Here is a 16,232-nt window from a genome sequence, read left to right on the forward strand (position 1 = left end):
GCGGTTTGACCCGTTTATAAACGTGTCATAAACCCAAACTCGTTTATGACTCCGAACCCATTTAACTTAAACTCAAACCCTATAACTTTATGGCATGTTCATATCAAATTTGCAGGTCGTGTCAAAAATTATTAATTCAACATTGGAGTGCACACACAATACGTCTTATCTTTTGTTCCTTTGGCTAAAATAGGGGGCCTTATCTTTATTATTCAAATAGATATTATTGGAACAAGTTATATCAAATTAGACCTAGCCTTAAAAAAAAGTCATTAAAAACTAGGAAAAAAACCTAATGAAAGAGAATTTTTTATTCTTTTTTTTTTTTTTTTTGATCTAAAGTAGAAGATGATATTTATATGAAATTATAAACTAAGACGAACAGAATCCAAATTTCTTTTTTATTTTTTCTTATATTTTTTAATTTTTAATTTATTATTCCTTAATAGCCCTTTACCTGTTGTAAATAAGTCTGCCTCCCATGAGGTTAAAAAAAGAGAAAAAATTATTTTAAGCAAATAAGAAATATATGTTTTTTTTATTAATACTATTAAAAAAGCTCGTAAGAAACAGATGCTATTAAAATAACATGTGTTTCTCACATGTCAAAGGACACATGTCAATCTTAGTTGTGAGTCGTAAGAAATTTTCTACAAATATATTTGTAAGAAATTTCTATCCCTTAAATTTTAAAGAAATGATTCCTACACTCATTTCTTACAACAGCCCCACAACAAGCTGACGTGTCTGGTAATATTTTATTATTTTTTTGTTTTGTTTTCATTTCTTTTTGTAAAAAAATAATAAAATAGTACCAGCCACGTCAGCTTGTTGTGGGGCTATTGTGAGAAATGAGTATAGGGATCATTTCTCTAAATTTTATAACATTTACATCTTAATGACGTCATAATATATTTATTATTAAAATCCAAGTGAGCGAAAGAAAGAGGTTCCCCTCCGGAAGGAGGACACATATCACAAGAATCCCGCGTCAACTCTCATCGCATCTACAATCAAATCAGTAAACCCGATGGCAGTACTGCAATTACAAAAGAGTCCAATGGCAAACTGATATCTCTCTCTCCCCAATCGAAAACAGAAAACACGAGGGAGATGGCAAATTCGAAATTTTCACGAAACCTGAAGCCCAAATGCCCAACGCCTCAGAGTGTCCACTCAACTATAAAAATCTCTCATATCAGGCTCGTACTCGAACGATCTCTCTGTTTGTCCGCCATGAAAGAACATTCCGTTCTGAATCGGCGCCGGAGGCCAAGCAGCATCCAGGCGTCCAAGAAGATGAAGCTTGTGTGCAGCTTCAACGGTTCGTTCCAGGCAAGACCTCCATCGGGAAAGCTTAAGTACGCGGGCGGAGAGGCCCGAATCATCTCCGTGGACCGCTCCATCGGGCTATCCAAGCTCCGGTCCAAGATTTCGGATCTTTTCCCAGCCACGCGCCATCCTTCCTACTCCCTCAAATACCAGCTCCCCGACCGCTCGTGTGAGGACTCCCCTCTCCTCGTCTCCGTCGCCTCCGACGACGACGTTCGCTGCATGATCGACGAGTACGACAAGCTCGAGCTTTACGGTAAGCACGCCAGGCTCTGGCTCTTCGTTTGTACAAACGATAATGATGATGATAACGCCAATGCCATTGTTAAGAATGATGGTAATTTGCCTGTGAATTGCGTGAAAAGTGAGAGTTTGTGTACCAAAAATGGGGTTGCTTGTGTGAATGGTGCGAGTAGGCGTGAGGCCCAAAATGGTCAATTCGATTGTAAGCTGGCCAAGAATTTGGAGAAATATGGGGATGATTCGCTTAGGAAAATTGTGTTGAAGCAACAGTTGTTAGCGAAACAATCTGTTTGTAATGGTGGTGATGCTAAGGTGGAGCAGAGGAATGTTGAACTGGCACCGATGAGTAGGTTGAACAGGGAGAACATTATGCCATCTGATGGAAATTGTCATTCTTGTAATGATAATTTTGTTGGGAGTGGTTATAGGCTGCGACATTCGTGCACTGGTGAAAGGATTTGGGGTGGCTTACATTGTGGCACACGCAGCCATAGGTTTAGTGTAAATGATGCCAGAAATCAGCGGATTAGTTCCTGCCATGCGCGTAACTATCTGAACAATCCATTTGAGATGGGGAGCCATCGGACTGTTAGATTGGATGGAAGGGTTCTGGTGGGGAAATTCTGCCATGGGCTCCGGCCAAATTCGAACATCTCAAAGCAGGGCCAGTCTATGAGAGTTTGTCATCCCAATTCTAACAAAATTCCATATCAATGTGATCTTGAGAAGAGCAATGAAACAGAATTCGAGTGCAATAGTGAGGTGTATGATGAGGAAGCAGGCAGTGATGGTGCTGACAACTTACAAGGTGGAGTTGCATCTTCGGTGGATTTTTCCTTGTACAACCTTTCATTATCTTCATCCAAAGAAGTAGGATCTCCTGTGCTTTCTTCTCCTGCAACCAGCAATGTTGCCGATGCCTTGCTAAAACCTCAATCAAAACCTAAAACGGAGGAAGGACAATTTACACCTGATCCTTCCTCTAAGAATGCATTCAAAATGGAAAAAGATCGTGTCAATGAAAAAGATATTCAACAAGACCCCCCATCTGGTTTAAGCATTGATGACAAGGTATTAACTAAATACATTTTATTCCTTTTTACTAGAAGATTTTAGAAAGATGAAGAACAAATATGTGCCTTGAGCTGTTGATGCCTTTGAGCTACTAATGATTTTCCGGTTTCTTAGGCTGGCAATAATGAATCTCGTAAATGCACTGAGGTAATTGGCGGAATCCCTATTAATCTGGCTGCGTTTTGTATTCATCTTGCCACTAGAGAGCTGCAGGTAATCTGTCAAAACATATATGATGTTTATGTCTTTTAACTTGGTAGAGGTTGAATTAAATATGACACAAAATGCTCCTTTCTGCTTTTGTTACGCAGACTATTAAATATACTGACCTTGAATATATAAAGGAGATTGGTTCGGGCATGTATGGAACTGTTTACTATGGAAAATGGAAGGGTTCCGATGTTGCCATTAAGAGGATCAAGCCAAGTTGCTTCACTGAAGACTCGTTGGAAGAGAACCGATTGGTAATTACTCATGTTTTCACCCCACATTTCCCTCTGTTGAATTTATTCTGTTATCTGATTCCTTTCATGAATGAAATATTTATCTAATTTGGTTTGTTTAAGGGCTTGGGCTCAGCATAAAGTCACTTGTCTATTGTAATCCATACAAGACAAATATCAGTTTCACTTGAGTGGTTTGATTTTTGAGTCGAGTATTACTCTAACCTGTGTAACAGTGGCTATTCTGTTCCAAACTACTTTCCATATAAAGTTTTTGGTGGACATGTTTGTGTTTTGACGCCTGAGTTGGAGATGATTTTGTTTTTGAGCTGCTGATTTGCACATGTCACATCCATGTACTGCCCTCTTAATCTTGAAGCTTTCAACTCATATACCTTGTTTTTCTTTCCTCAGTAGTTAACATAAATTTGGTGGTCCCTCTCTTGAAATCTGTTAAAAAATCAGAAGAGAAGAAAATGGTGTGCATAAGATGGTGATGGTGAAATCCGAAAGCTGATGCTTGTCAGGGAAGAAAGAGCTAGAGATGAATGAGGAAGGACGGAGTTTTCCTCCAAACTAGGTTGAACTTCCTCCAACCCTGTCTATAAAAATGTCATGTGCCCCTTTTACATACGAGAAACACATGTTATTTAAATTGGAAGGACAGAGTTTAAAGAAATTTGTCATTCCTATTTAAAAAACATGCGTTTCTCGTATGTAAAAGGGACACATGACATTTTTGTAGACCGGGTTAGAAGAAGTTCCTTCAACCCAGTTTGGAGAAAATCTTTATCCAATGAGGAAAATGTCTATAGGTTATTATCAAACTATAGTTGAGGAATGAATTCCTGCATATTATCTAAACTTCATTGTTTCTATCTACTCCCTTGCAGGTTGCAGACTTTTGGAAGGAAGCTCACGTACTAGATGAGCTTCGCCACCCAAATATTGTGGCATTTTATGGTGTAGTTACGGATGGACCTGTGACAAATTTGGCAACAGTAACAGAGTACATGGTCAATGGTTCCCTGAAACAAGTTTTGCGAAGAAAAGATCGGTATGGTACCTTATCTTGTTTTTATAATATAATCTACGATACATTAAATTTGAATTTTTAGATAAAAAAATGTGTTTCATAATTTGTTTTCACATATCAATGTAGGACACTCTTGCTACTTCTTCCTTTTGTGTTCCATATTAAATGGATGTTAAACTGACCTTGACTTCTATATCTGTTTATCTGAAAATGGACATTCATGGATTATAATTTCCTGTCTTTGGACCACCGTAATAAAAGTATTTCAGAATGTTGAGTATCCTAGATTGGTTTATATGGTGATTAGATGATAATTCGCTGGAAAAGTAAATATCTTCAAATAAACCCTCATATGCTCCTCACCCATGTTACTGTAGTATACATATAATGTGCTTTGTTTTGTTTCTTGACTTGCGTGCACAAAGGAGAGGGAGGGAATTTTTGGTAGCGTCTGTCTGTCTAATATTAAGGGCATGTTGTACTTGAATGTGTCAAGTATCAAACATGTATCATGTTGTAATCATATGAGAAGAAGAAAATATTGAGGAATGAAAAGGAAATTAAGGAGGCAGCATTGCAAAGCATACACTTTGGTTTGCAGATATAAATAGAGTCATTACATACTTACTATGAGGTATGGGTTGTGTGAGCGGGGGTACTGGGTCTATCATGCAAGGAGTGTGAACACCTCATATGTCTGAGTACACATTCTGAAGTTTGTCATGCAAATAGTTTGAATCATGCCTCAAGCCCTCCATTGGTGACCACCACCGCCATGATGTCGAAGATTCAAAATGTGGCAACATTTACACGTTGCCGGTAGTTTATCTGAGTCTTTCTTATACGGTTATATTCCAAGAAACTGTGTTGCATCTTCTGACTCTGTTCCTGCTGCATCTTTATCATTTTTTTTTCCTATCAGTCTTCTGAACAGGCAATTGTTGGATACTATTAGAGGAACTAGTTTTCTCTAAAGTTTTCCATTTCTGAATTAACAGGACGATTGATCGTAGGAAGAGGCTAATTATAGCAATGGATGCAGCCTTTGGTATGGAATATCTACATGGCAAGAACATTGTCCACTTTGATTTGAAATCACACAACTTCCTTGTGAACATGAGAGACCCTCATCGACCAGTGTGCAAGGCAATCTACCTGATAAGAATCTTGCTGTTTTTTATTAGAATCTCTTATCTGGTCTGCCTTTCTTTTGTTACAAAAATGCAGTCCAGATAGTTGGTCTCAATGTCTTCTTTTCACAATTTTTCATTCTTTTCAATTGAACAACTTTGAAAATTTTACCATCACTCTTTCAGATTGGTGATTTGGGTTTATCGAAAATTAAACAGAAGACGCTTGTCTCTGGTGGAATACGAGGAACCATACCATGGATGGCTCCAGAACTGTTGAATAGTAAGGACATGGTTACTGAAAAGGTAAGGATGCTCATTTTAGATTGTCAAATATGTTTAATTTTATACCTGTTGCCAATCACTTTGGTTGTGAAATGTGTTTTCAACACTTGTAGGTTGATGTCTACTCATTTGGAATAGTAATGTGCGAACTCTTGACTGGGGAGGAACCCTATGTTAATTTGCGATCGGAGGAAATAATAGGTGCAGTTTAATTTGAAATTATTGATAGAAAGTGGATATGTTTATAAGTCTTAGCTACTTAATTGAGATTCTTAGAAAAATCATCGATGGCTGAATCAATATGATAACTATCATCATGTTGTTCTCTATCCACAGGCCCAGCTATATGAATTTGGAATCTGAAAACTTTTGACCCTTGCATTTTGCTGGAGCCATGACTCATCTTTTGATAAATTCAGTTGGCAATCTTTTATTGTAACCTTTTTTGTGCTGTATTTTCTGATACCTCAGTTCATAAGTTGTTGTGCCATTTTGAAGCTTTAATTTTCCTTGCCAGATATTTCATTATCCGAAAAATCTTATCCTATTGATAATAATTATTTAGCTACATCTATAAATTCTGTGCTATTGAAAACTTCTTGCTGATGAAAAGGTCAACAACATAGACCGTTTAGCTCTTAGCAGTGCTACGTCTACCATCCCATGACTCTGCATTACATTATAATTTACACGTAAATCGACAACATTTTATCCAAAGTGCTTGGTTTTTTATATATAAATACTGCTTCGTTTCCATATCAAATAAACGATGATGAAAATTTGCTTGCTAAATTTCAGCTGGTATAATCAAAGGCAACCTGCGACCTGAAATTCCAAGCTGGTGCGACCCAACATGGAGATCATTGATGGAGAGGTGCTGGTCATCTGATCCTGACTCCAGACCAGCCTTCTCAGAGATTGCAATGGAGCTACGCACCATGTCGGCCGCCCTAAACATCAAGTGAAAACAATGAGGTTGAGGGTTTCTGTAAATATTCCAGGAGCATCAGGAACAGGGCATGCTGAGACTTGGTTAAATGTTGCCGTCCCAAGTCATGTTGATCTGATGAGACCCCTTCGTTGGGGTTGGTCAAGCCAGGTGTTATTTTTTGCAGTCACCTGTATAATATAGCAGTGTATAGGCAGAGTCTGATGTTTGTAAAAGTAAGAACTATGGTTAGTTAGTCATCACAGAACAGGCAGGACCTTGAAGAAGCTTGTAATTTTTTTGTCAAGGCTTTTAATGGTCGTGCACTGTTGTATACAATCTCTTTCTGAGATGAGAAGGATTTCTTGGTGCTGTTCTTTCATTCTAATCGCTGGCAGTTTACATTGAAAATGAAGCTAGAAGTTTCAAAAAAATTTCAGACAATCAGTGAAAGCATATGAGAGAGATGTAAAAGAAGTATAGCGATATATCCAAAAATCAAAGGTATCTAGTGAAGATAAAATAAGCAAAACTAACACCTTTCATTTGTTGGTTACGAAAAATTTTGTTGGAACAAGTGACTTATATTCTTTCGGACATAAAGAGTAATGTTAAAATACCAGTATAGTGGAATGATTAGGTTGTGGGGGTGCAGGGGTAATGACCCTGCAGAACGATATAAGGTATTTTGGAGTTTTTCAAAATACGTCCGTACAATTAAAGTTTTTTTATAAGTATGTTATGATGTAACCTTAAATTATATACTGGAATATAGTCGTATTCCTGTGGACGTAGGCACAATATTGCTGAATCACATAAATCTGTGTCTTGATTTTCTCTTCCTTTCTCTTTTTGATTTTATATTATTCATCATTATTGTGCAGGGTAACAACAAACTTGCACATAAGAGTGCCTATTGCCTTGCAGTTATCATGAAATGCATTTGAACGTAAGATTGGCAGTTTACTTGGATAGTGACAACCCAAAGATGTCAGTATTGGATTAGATTGGAAACTTTCTTGAAGATGAAAGCTTTGAAACTCTCAAAGGCTCATTCTTTTCCCCTCTCTTTTTTTTTTTTTTTTTTTCCCTCTCTAGGGTTTTGGGAGGCTGAAAAATAAAGATATGGCGTCTAGTTTCTTATTTTAGGGCTTTTTATAAACCCCTACTGTGTTTTGCAAGTTTGGCCTTAACTGATTCGCATGTAAAGTTGTCATCATCGGGCCATTTGTGCTAACGGTGCAGAGACAGTCAAGACGGTCATGCATACGGTACCGTCAGGATGGTGTAGATATCGTCAAGATAGTTTTCGGACAAAATTCATTCTAAGTGTTTAAAATCCCATTTTTTTTTTCCTCTTAGGATCTGTGATTAATCAAACTCTATTATAAACACTAATTAGGGTTTCCTTAATTTTAATTTAGCGCGGGGTATTACAATATGAATACTTGCACATATACATAATTTTCTGTCTTATCAAATTGACTTGTGAACTCCTGCATGTGAGGTTTTACTCTTATGTCTCAAACTAGTAAGGGTTTGCTACATGAATGTGTTTCAACGAAGGATTATACTCACTAAGTCGTGAACTTACCGCTTCTGTTTTTTCACATGTAAAATATTCTTGTTTTATGGAGGAGCCTTTCTCAAAGATGGTGCAGAGTAACCCAAATCCGAGAATGATGCTCATGGACCTTATTGAGGAGCAGTGCTCCGAGTTGGCGTTTTTAGACGAGCATGTTTGGGAGCTGGACTCCCCCATCCTCATATTTCTTGTGTTATGCTATAGGCTGCTTGGATAGACTCTTTTATGGTGATCAATTTATGCTAGCTCCAAGATATTTCTAGACTATTTCAGTATTTGAGATAACTTAGCTTGTTTACGTTGTATGACTTGTACTTATATGATTATATCATTGTGAGATTATTATGGTGAAATTTATGTTTCTAGTTTATAATTGTGACGTGTATGTTGGCTGTCTGATTACAAAACAAATTCTATACCCAAGTTTTTCTGTGCAAAACTCACTAAAGAGGGTTAATTACTAATTAATTAAACTTGAGGGTGCTACAAACTGTCTAATTTTTCATTAGTCTTTTAATGGGGAGGACCTGCCAACTGTCAATATACACACATCAAACCCATTAAAACGTGACACATGGATAAAAGAACATGTCTCTTGTTGTCGTCTATGACACTTGGCAATGTGTCATCATCACTACGACACACAAGCAACTTAGACCAAGTCATTGACATTTATATTATATTAAAAAGAGGGGAAGGGTGGGTCTACTCCCAAAGACGTGGGTGGGGATGAAGATGGCCACCCTCATAGAGAGGCGTTGACATGGCGTAAGTTGTTTACGTGCTGCGGTGACGATGACACATTGCTTCCATGTTGCAAGTAGGGACAAAGTGAAATGTTATTTTGCCATGTGCCGCATTTTAATTGGTTTGGCGAGGATATATTGATAACTGACAAGTCCTCCATAAAGAGACCAACAAAAAATTAGACGGGTTGGCCTTATTTCACACGTGCAAGGCAAAAACTCAAATGTTTAATTATCAAAATTATAACTCAAGAAGTTCTTATTTGTCGGCGGAGTAAAACTCAAGTCCTTAGGACTTTATTTCTTTTTTTTTTGAAATAAAAATAAAAATAAAAATAAAAATAAAACAATGATATTCATTTGAACAATGTAATTCCCATTCAAACTGTGGACTCAGACGAGAAGCATGGACCGACATCTTAAAGTGCTTTTCCATAGGGTGTGGTAATGTGCAGCCAAAAATGGACCCTCGAGGAGCAACATTCAAAGTGTATTCAACAGCTTGTTTGAAGCGTGTTCGAAAATCGAAAGGACGCTCACTGTCAAAATTACATTTGAATATTGCCTCCCCAAATTTTCAAATTTCTTCTAAACTATATATATATATATATATATATTGTGTGATAAATCCTTTAATATATTTTTGATTAGTTTTATATATATATATATATAGTGATCTTTGAAAGAGACTTATTCAGCCCTCTAGGTCAAGTAATCACATAGTTGGAAACTTCAATTATGTTTAGTTATTGGGTTTATATGTGAGAATTGAGATAAACAACGAACAATCAAGTCTATTTTGTAATTCTTTTAGAAATTATAAGTCACCTTTAACAAAGTTGGATAGAATTTTCCTTCAAATTGAGTCGGAAAAATTTCTTCCATTTCAATATATAAAAATTGGGATGTGCCTTCTAGCATATGAGACATGTTCGCACGCGCTTTTTTAATAGGATTTCTTCTGACTCTATGAATACTATTAGGAAAATATGTGATTATCATATGCTTAAAATAGACATAACAATTTTATAAATTGGATTGAAAAAAAATTTTGCCCAACGGTTTGTTACTTTAAACTAATCCATTGTTTTTCTTCTTCTTCTTCTTCTTCTTATTCGAGGTATAAGATAAAGATCCATTAGATTCATTGAATATGAATTTAATTATAAATGTTTGCTATCAGTATCATAGATCAGTATTCCTACAATTCACTCACTCAAATTGTAAGAGATTCCTTGCAATTATAAAAAGGTCCCTAATAATGGAGTTCACATGCTCAAGCAAGTTATCGAACAAGTGAGCTTTCTACTCAAATAAGTGGATCCTATCGAGAACTTCTCACAATTGCTTCTTAATTGCAAGGACAGGCAATTATAGAAAAAATTTCTAATTATAAGAGATCTTGCCGTGAATATGGCTTAGGAGGTATAAAAAAACATATATGCTATAGTTTTATCGATGGTCTAAATTTAATTCAAAGTTCATTTTTCATGAAAAAGAGAGTTGGATCATTGAATGAAACTACAACACACATTATAAATTTTTTACAGCACCCAAGCTAAATCATTCTGCAATCAGTCATGTGCTACCAGGGTAGGGTAGGGTAGGAAAGATGGTGATTAGAAGTGAAAGAATGTGTTATTTTGCCTTGTTGAAACTATGGTCAAACCCTTAATATCTCAGTAATTTCCTGAAGTCAAGAATGTTTGAGAAATTGTATTAGAAACCAATTAACCGATTGAATGTTTGAGAAATTGTATAACAAATCAATGAACTTGAGGAATTGGTTGAATTTTGAAAAGTAGGAGCTGGAGCAAATTTTAGGACCCACAACAGCTATATTCAAGATAATCGAAAAGCTATCCCTTTCCCATTGCCATTGGGGGAGCGTTATCACCACGCTCCAATCCAAGCAAATCTCATGGTCATACACACCCTTCAAATGGAACAAAACGGCGCCGACTGGAAATAATAATCGTTCAAAGTTCAAAAGAAAATAGCCAACCCCTTCACTCCACGTCAGCTCACACCTTTATATACGTTGGCCCTATTAGCGTTTCTCATGTTCTCCCCTACCCTCTCTCTCTCTCTCTCTCTCTCTCTCTCTCTCTCTCTCTCTTAGGGTTCGTCACCGAATCGAATCGGATCAGGAAGTCCTGTTTCTAGAGAATCCGAGAAGATTTAATTCTTCAATCGGGCTTCTCTGACTTCTGGTAAATCCCCTTTACGATCTCTGATTTTTTTTTATCCTTTTCCGGGTACGATTGTTGTCGGATCTGCGAGCTCTTGATGTGTATTTTGAGGGTGGTTGTTTGTACAGATCGAGGTTTTGTTTGTGGTTAGGGTGGTGTAGTTTGATTCAGTTTTTAAACTTTGTCCCGATTAGGGCTTCGGGGTTTGGGGATTTTTTGAAAATAATTTGGGGTTTGAACTAGCTGTTCAGCCGAGGGAGTGGGGTGAAATGGGTTTTTGGACATGGGTTTGTTTGGAATTTTGTTTTTCTTGCTTTGTATGAGCTCAATCTGTGTAAATGATAGTGGATTCTTTGCTTAATGCTTATAGTGGTTTTTTTTTTTTTGTTAATATAGTTTTGTTTCCCAGGTTTTTCAATTTGTTGTGAAATATTGGGTGGTTTTGATTAATAGCAGAAATAGCTGTTTCGCAAGGTCTGCATCTTAGATTGTGTATTACAGCCGAGTTTCTCCTTCTTCTGCTTGCAAAAATCCAACCAAAAAAAAAAGAACGCATCTCAACAGTTTCAAAAATTTGAAAAACAAAAAATGTTAAAAGTTTTTTATTCGAAACAGGTTACCGTTCTGCTGGTTATGCGACTGAGAGCATAGGGTTTGTAATGCAAATAGTGATGTATTTTATTCAAATTATGAAACTTTAAGATGTTTAGATTGTGCATGTGTGTTTTGGGTTGAATTAATTTAGATCTATGGCAATATTTAATCTCCAAAGGTAAAAACTCGTTTAGTTTGTGGATTTCTGCAAATGCCCAGTATCGTATTTTGCAAAAACAATGTCTCTATGTTTGGGAGCGGTTTTTCCACCTTTGTTTTGGTTTCTCTCTCTCTCTCTCTCTCTCTCTCTCTCTCTCTCTCTCTCTCTCTCTCTCATTAGTACTTCTCTTCTGTAGAGAGCTGCAAAGTGCAGGATGTTAGTTCAATCTGTTGGCACAGAGTAAGATGACTTAATTATTTCTCAATCTAAAATAGTTAACAAAAATCCATTTTATCTAGTTTAGCTAACGGGTTTTAAAAGGCATGCTCCATCTGATTATTTAAACTTAACTTTATATCATTTAAATATTTTTATTTTTATTTCCTTTACCAAAACCCAGCCGGAATCATCTAGAACCAGAGATGGAGCTCACTCACCCCTAGAAAAGCACAGTGCTGCCTTCCACTCTTGCTCTCTCTATGTTATTGCCCAAACGTTTCGTTTCACAGTGCTGCGATCGGGTCCGGCTACATTGCCTGAACCGGCTCAAGTCGGAGCTCCTTGTTCGTAGGACCTGGTTTTGGCACTGATGACCTGGTTTTGGCACTGATCAGTGTGGTTGATGATGGTGTGCAATTGATTTTTGTTTGTTTGTTTGGATGGTTTTTGAGCACCGATGAGAAATGTGAGTTACATGAGACCAAGCCTCTTGAATCAGGTGTCGTCAGTGGGTACCAATTCGGACAGGGTTTCGGCGGTGGTGAAACTAGATGCCGAGGATGCGGTCTCCGAAGTGAGGGATTCGAAGGCGCATGGCGGTGTGAGTGGCGGAGTGGCGGGGATTCTGTACAAGTGGGTAAACTACGGGAAGGGACGGAGGTCGAGGTGGTTCGTGCTCGAGGACGGCTTGGATTTACCCGAGAAGTCCACTTTATTTTCGAATTCTGTCATGGAACAACGATCCAGCCATTCAAATCCGGGCTTTGAAATGCCAAGAAATGAGTCTTTAAGAGCGGAAATGACGATCAGATGGTGGTGGGGTGATCGGGACGACCGTGGCATTTGGATTATGGAGTGGCGGTGAAGGTGACGGTGCCGTACGTGGAGCTTGGCTTCATTGCTAGAGCACGTGGACTGGAACGACGACACAGAGAGAGACGTGGAGACCATGATAGAGAAGAAGAAAGGTGAAAGAAAAAACAGTAAAATAATTCTAGATCTGTGAACAGTGCAACTCCACATGTAGAGTTGCACTGTTCACAAATGGAGGCTAATTCTATTCTAGCTTTTGAATAGATAAGCCAATGGAGGACGTTTTTGGCACTTTCATTATCTATTCTAGCCAAAAGTGAATTTTACATAATCCACCGTGAATGCTCTAAGGGTGCATTTAATTGTCACATATATCTTTGCGAACTATGCTCATATATGAGTTATGAAGGTTTCTTGCCCATAAAATTTTAGTCAGATAAGCTTTCCAAGAGGAATTTATTTGTCTACAAATGAAGATAGAACTGGAAAAAAGACTCATATATAGTACCTCAGAGTTCCCAAATATCAGTATTGCAACAACCCAAAGAGTTTACCATGGGTTTAGTGAGGTAGAAGGTCAAGGAGGATCCAGGTGATGGCAATGATGTAGCAAAGAATGTGGATTTAGACAGAGCTTAAATGGCTAAAAAGGTAAAATTGCTTGGCCAATCTCAAGTTGGAAATAAACGCTTGTTGAGTTGAGTAGTCTTATTTGAGGCTTACCTTTTATTGTTATATCTACCTTGTGTTGTTGAAGTGATTTAATTGAGAGAGAAGATTGAAATTGGAGAATGGAGTTTTCTGTAAATGGTCATGTGACTCATTATTCAGAAAAATGCCACTGATTAAGAGCAAATTTAAGTCCAACATTCTGATGGAAAGAATGGCACTCAGCTACCATCATATGTTTATGTTGCAATGCAAATTATGGCTCTACTCCATTTTCAGCAGCAGAGCCTTCGTGTTGGATGTAGGTAACTCAAGTTATGCAAGTGCATTCCTAGAACGCAAGTTTGCTCGCCACACTTTCTTTCCTTGCCTAAGGCAATGTTATACTTTCAAGGTTTTGGGCAGTCTCTCATCCTGTGATCTATGTTGTTGTATAAATAAACTTTCTTGTTCTTATTATTAGTACTTTTCTGGTTATTAATATTTCTTGGACCTCTGCAATTTTGCAAACTTGTCATGTACTTGGTGTGTGAAGTTGTTTGTATTGTGTTATTTAGAGTGAGTTGTTATTTTTATTTGGTACTTTAACCTATGCCTGCATGATACTAAACATTTTTGATGTGCCAAGTAGTATATTTAATTATTTTGATGTCATATTTTTACAGTTTTTCAATCAGTCTGCTGTATTTTGGGAGGTGTCATAATTCTTGTTGGGTTTTTTGAGAGATTTCAACATGCCAAAGGAGAGAAGGGACCGTTCTGTGTCTCGTGATAGGTACTGGGCATCTCCATTTTCATGCAGCTCTAGTCATGCAAGACGATCCTCACCAAAAATTCCATTAGAAACTAAGGAAAATTTAAACGAATGGGAAGAAGCTAGGTGCCCTGTCTGCATGGAACATCCTCACAATGCGGTTCTACTAATCTGTTCATCTCATGAGAAGGGATGCCGCCCATACATGTGTGACACAAGCTATCGCCACTCAAATTGTCTTGACCAGTTCCGAAAGTCAATTGCAGAAACCTCTTCAACAATGCCAGGCCAAGATGACACTCAACTTTCAACCACACGCTTGTCTCCTAATGAGACTTCAGAATCAACAATTACTGAGGTGCAAGAAGAAATAAGTGAGGAAGGGCACCCCACTTTACTCCCCAGGTCTTGTGAGAATCAGGAGCAGCAGAAGTTGTTCTGCCCCCTCTGCCGTGGACATATCAAAGATTGGATTGTTGTGGATCCTGCTCGTCGTTTCATGAATGCAAAACCAAGAAGCTGTTCCTGTGAGACATGTAGTTTCAGTGGCACCTATACGGATCTCAGGAAGCATGCTAGGAATGAGCACCCCTTTGTGCGTCCGTCGGAGGCTGACCCAGAGCGACAGCGTAATTGGAGGAGGTTGGAGCGACAGAGGGACCTTGGAGACTTGCTCAGCACACTCCAATCTTCATTTGGAGAGGACAGGGGTGACGACAACATTTTACCCATTGATGATGGGGGTTGGCTGACTGTATTCTTTCTCATTCGAGTGTTTCGACCTGGTTCTAGTCCAAGAAGTGGCAGCTGGTCTGGTAGCTCGAGAACTAGAGCACAGCTGAGCATTAGAAGGAGATCCACCAGACTTTGGGGGGAGAGTTATGATGGTGAAACTGGATCTTCTTCCAGGGATGAGGAGAATGACTCTTCAGATGGTGGCTCAGGTCCTTGGAGGCGACGGTTGCGGCGGAGGACAACCCCAGATGAACAACAATGACTGCACAACTTGTGGGATCTCTTTGATTGTTTTTGTCTCAAGGTTTCAAATGCATTGCTTTAGTTTTGTTCCCTGCAGCTGCCAATTAATTTCCTTATTATTGATATTGCAACTAAAAATAAAATAAAATTATCTTAACTCCTGTGTTGTGTGCTTCAGGCAGGCAGAAGGGAAGAATTGGAAGATCTTTCACTTGTGCATCGGAATATGTTCTACTGTTCGTAGGACGGTATTGATTGAAGTTGTTCGGGGGTGTTATTTAAAAAGTGGACAAATTGTAATTTATAGAGAAGCTTTTAATTAAATCATATTTCTTTCTTTAGCAGCTTTCTTTCATTTTTCCGTATGTCTGCTGCGGTTATATCAAAGCTTCCCTTTGAACTATCAAGCCTGTAATAAATTTGTTAATTGTCGTTGCTTTCAGAGAATTGCCACTTGGGCTGTTGTCAAGGTCGCAGTATCTGGCAGCAGTTCAGGTGTTATCCATGCTCATGCTCTTGGTCGTGTTTGGTGCTTGAAGTTGAAACTTGAATTCTCAAAAAATTACTATTGATTGGACTCCGAGCTGGACCTGTTAAAGGCCTTGCGTTTGATTTTGATGCCATCTTATTTGCTCAAACTGTCCGAGTAATGCAATATATTATACTCTCATTGTATACATAGCAATGGGTATTTTAAGAGAGCTGATGGCATTGTTACATCAGTGGGATTGAGGTAAAAATTATGGGAAATGATTTTTCAACATTACATTGTCCTACATTAATTTTATACTAAGATGCAGATTGTGGGGTTCATGCATGTGGGTCTCATATACATAGGTGTTACACTTAATGTGTTTTGGTGTATGATTAATGTAGGGTAATATGATGTAAGAATAACACATTTCAAAATATATAGCATTACTCTTATTTTATGCTTATATCCAAATAGATTTGAATGAGAATGTAATATAAAACTGAACTCTATTTGGAATCTGGCCATGAATAATAAACCTCCACAAATCCATTGATACTTTAATTTTATTCTACTTAA

At 37.9% G+C, this 16,232-nt stretch overlaps 2 protein-coding genes across 4 annotated transcripts; both read left to right on the forward strand.

The window, feature by feature from the left end:
* The first annotated feature begins 1,181 nt into the window (after positions 1-1,181).
* LOC133856680 (uncharacterized) lies at positions 1,182-6,824 on the forward strand. Its single transcript, XM_062291737.1, has 8 exons — positions 1,182-2,646; positions 2,764-2,862; positions 2,961-3,113; positions 3,986-4,149; positions 5,127-5,274; positions 5,445-5,564; positions 5,657-5,744; positions 6,342-6,824. The coding sequence occupies exons 1-8, from the start codon at positions 1,237-1,239 to the stop codon at positions 6,506-6,508; spliced, it is 2,349 nt and encodes a 782-aa protein (XP_062147721.1). The 5' UTR covers positions 1,182-1,236; the 3' UTR covers positions 6,509-6,824.
* A 4,054-nt stretch (positions 6,825-10,878) lies between these two features.
* Positions 10,879-15,686, forward strand: LOC133857111 (uncharacterized). Of its 3 annotated transcripts, none has more exons than XM_062292241.1 (4): positions 10,879-11,015; positions 12,467-13,431; positions 14,115-15,242; positions 15,360-15,686. In XM_062292241.1, exon 3 carries the CDS (start codon positions 14,184-14,186, stop codon positions 15,198-15,200), a length of 1,017 nt encoding a protein of 338 aa, XP_062148225.1. In that variant the 5' UTR covers positions 10,879-11,015; positions 12,467-13,431; positions 14,115-14,183; the 3' UTR covers positions 15,201-15,242; positions 15,360-15,686. The 3 variants fall into 3 exon arrangements, with proteins under 3 accessions (XP_062148225.1, XP_062148227.1, XP_062148226.1); XM_062292243.1 differs by having other exon boundaries at positions 14,115-15,211; XM_062292242.1 differs by lacking the exon at positions 12,467-13,431 and having other exon boundaries at positions 10,880-11,015.
* Positions 15,687-16,232: the final 546 nt, after the last annotated feature.

The sequence above is a fragment of the Alnus glutinosa genome, chromosome 14, assembly GCF_958979055.1.
Source record: "Alnus glutinosa chromosome 14, dhAlnGlut1.1, whole genome shotgun sequence".
NCBI lineage: Eukaryota > Viridiplantae > Streptophyta > Magnoliopsida > Fagales > Betulaceae > Alnus > Alnus glutinosa.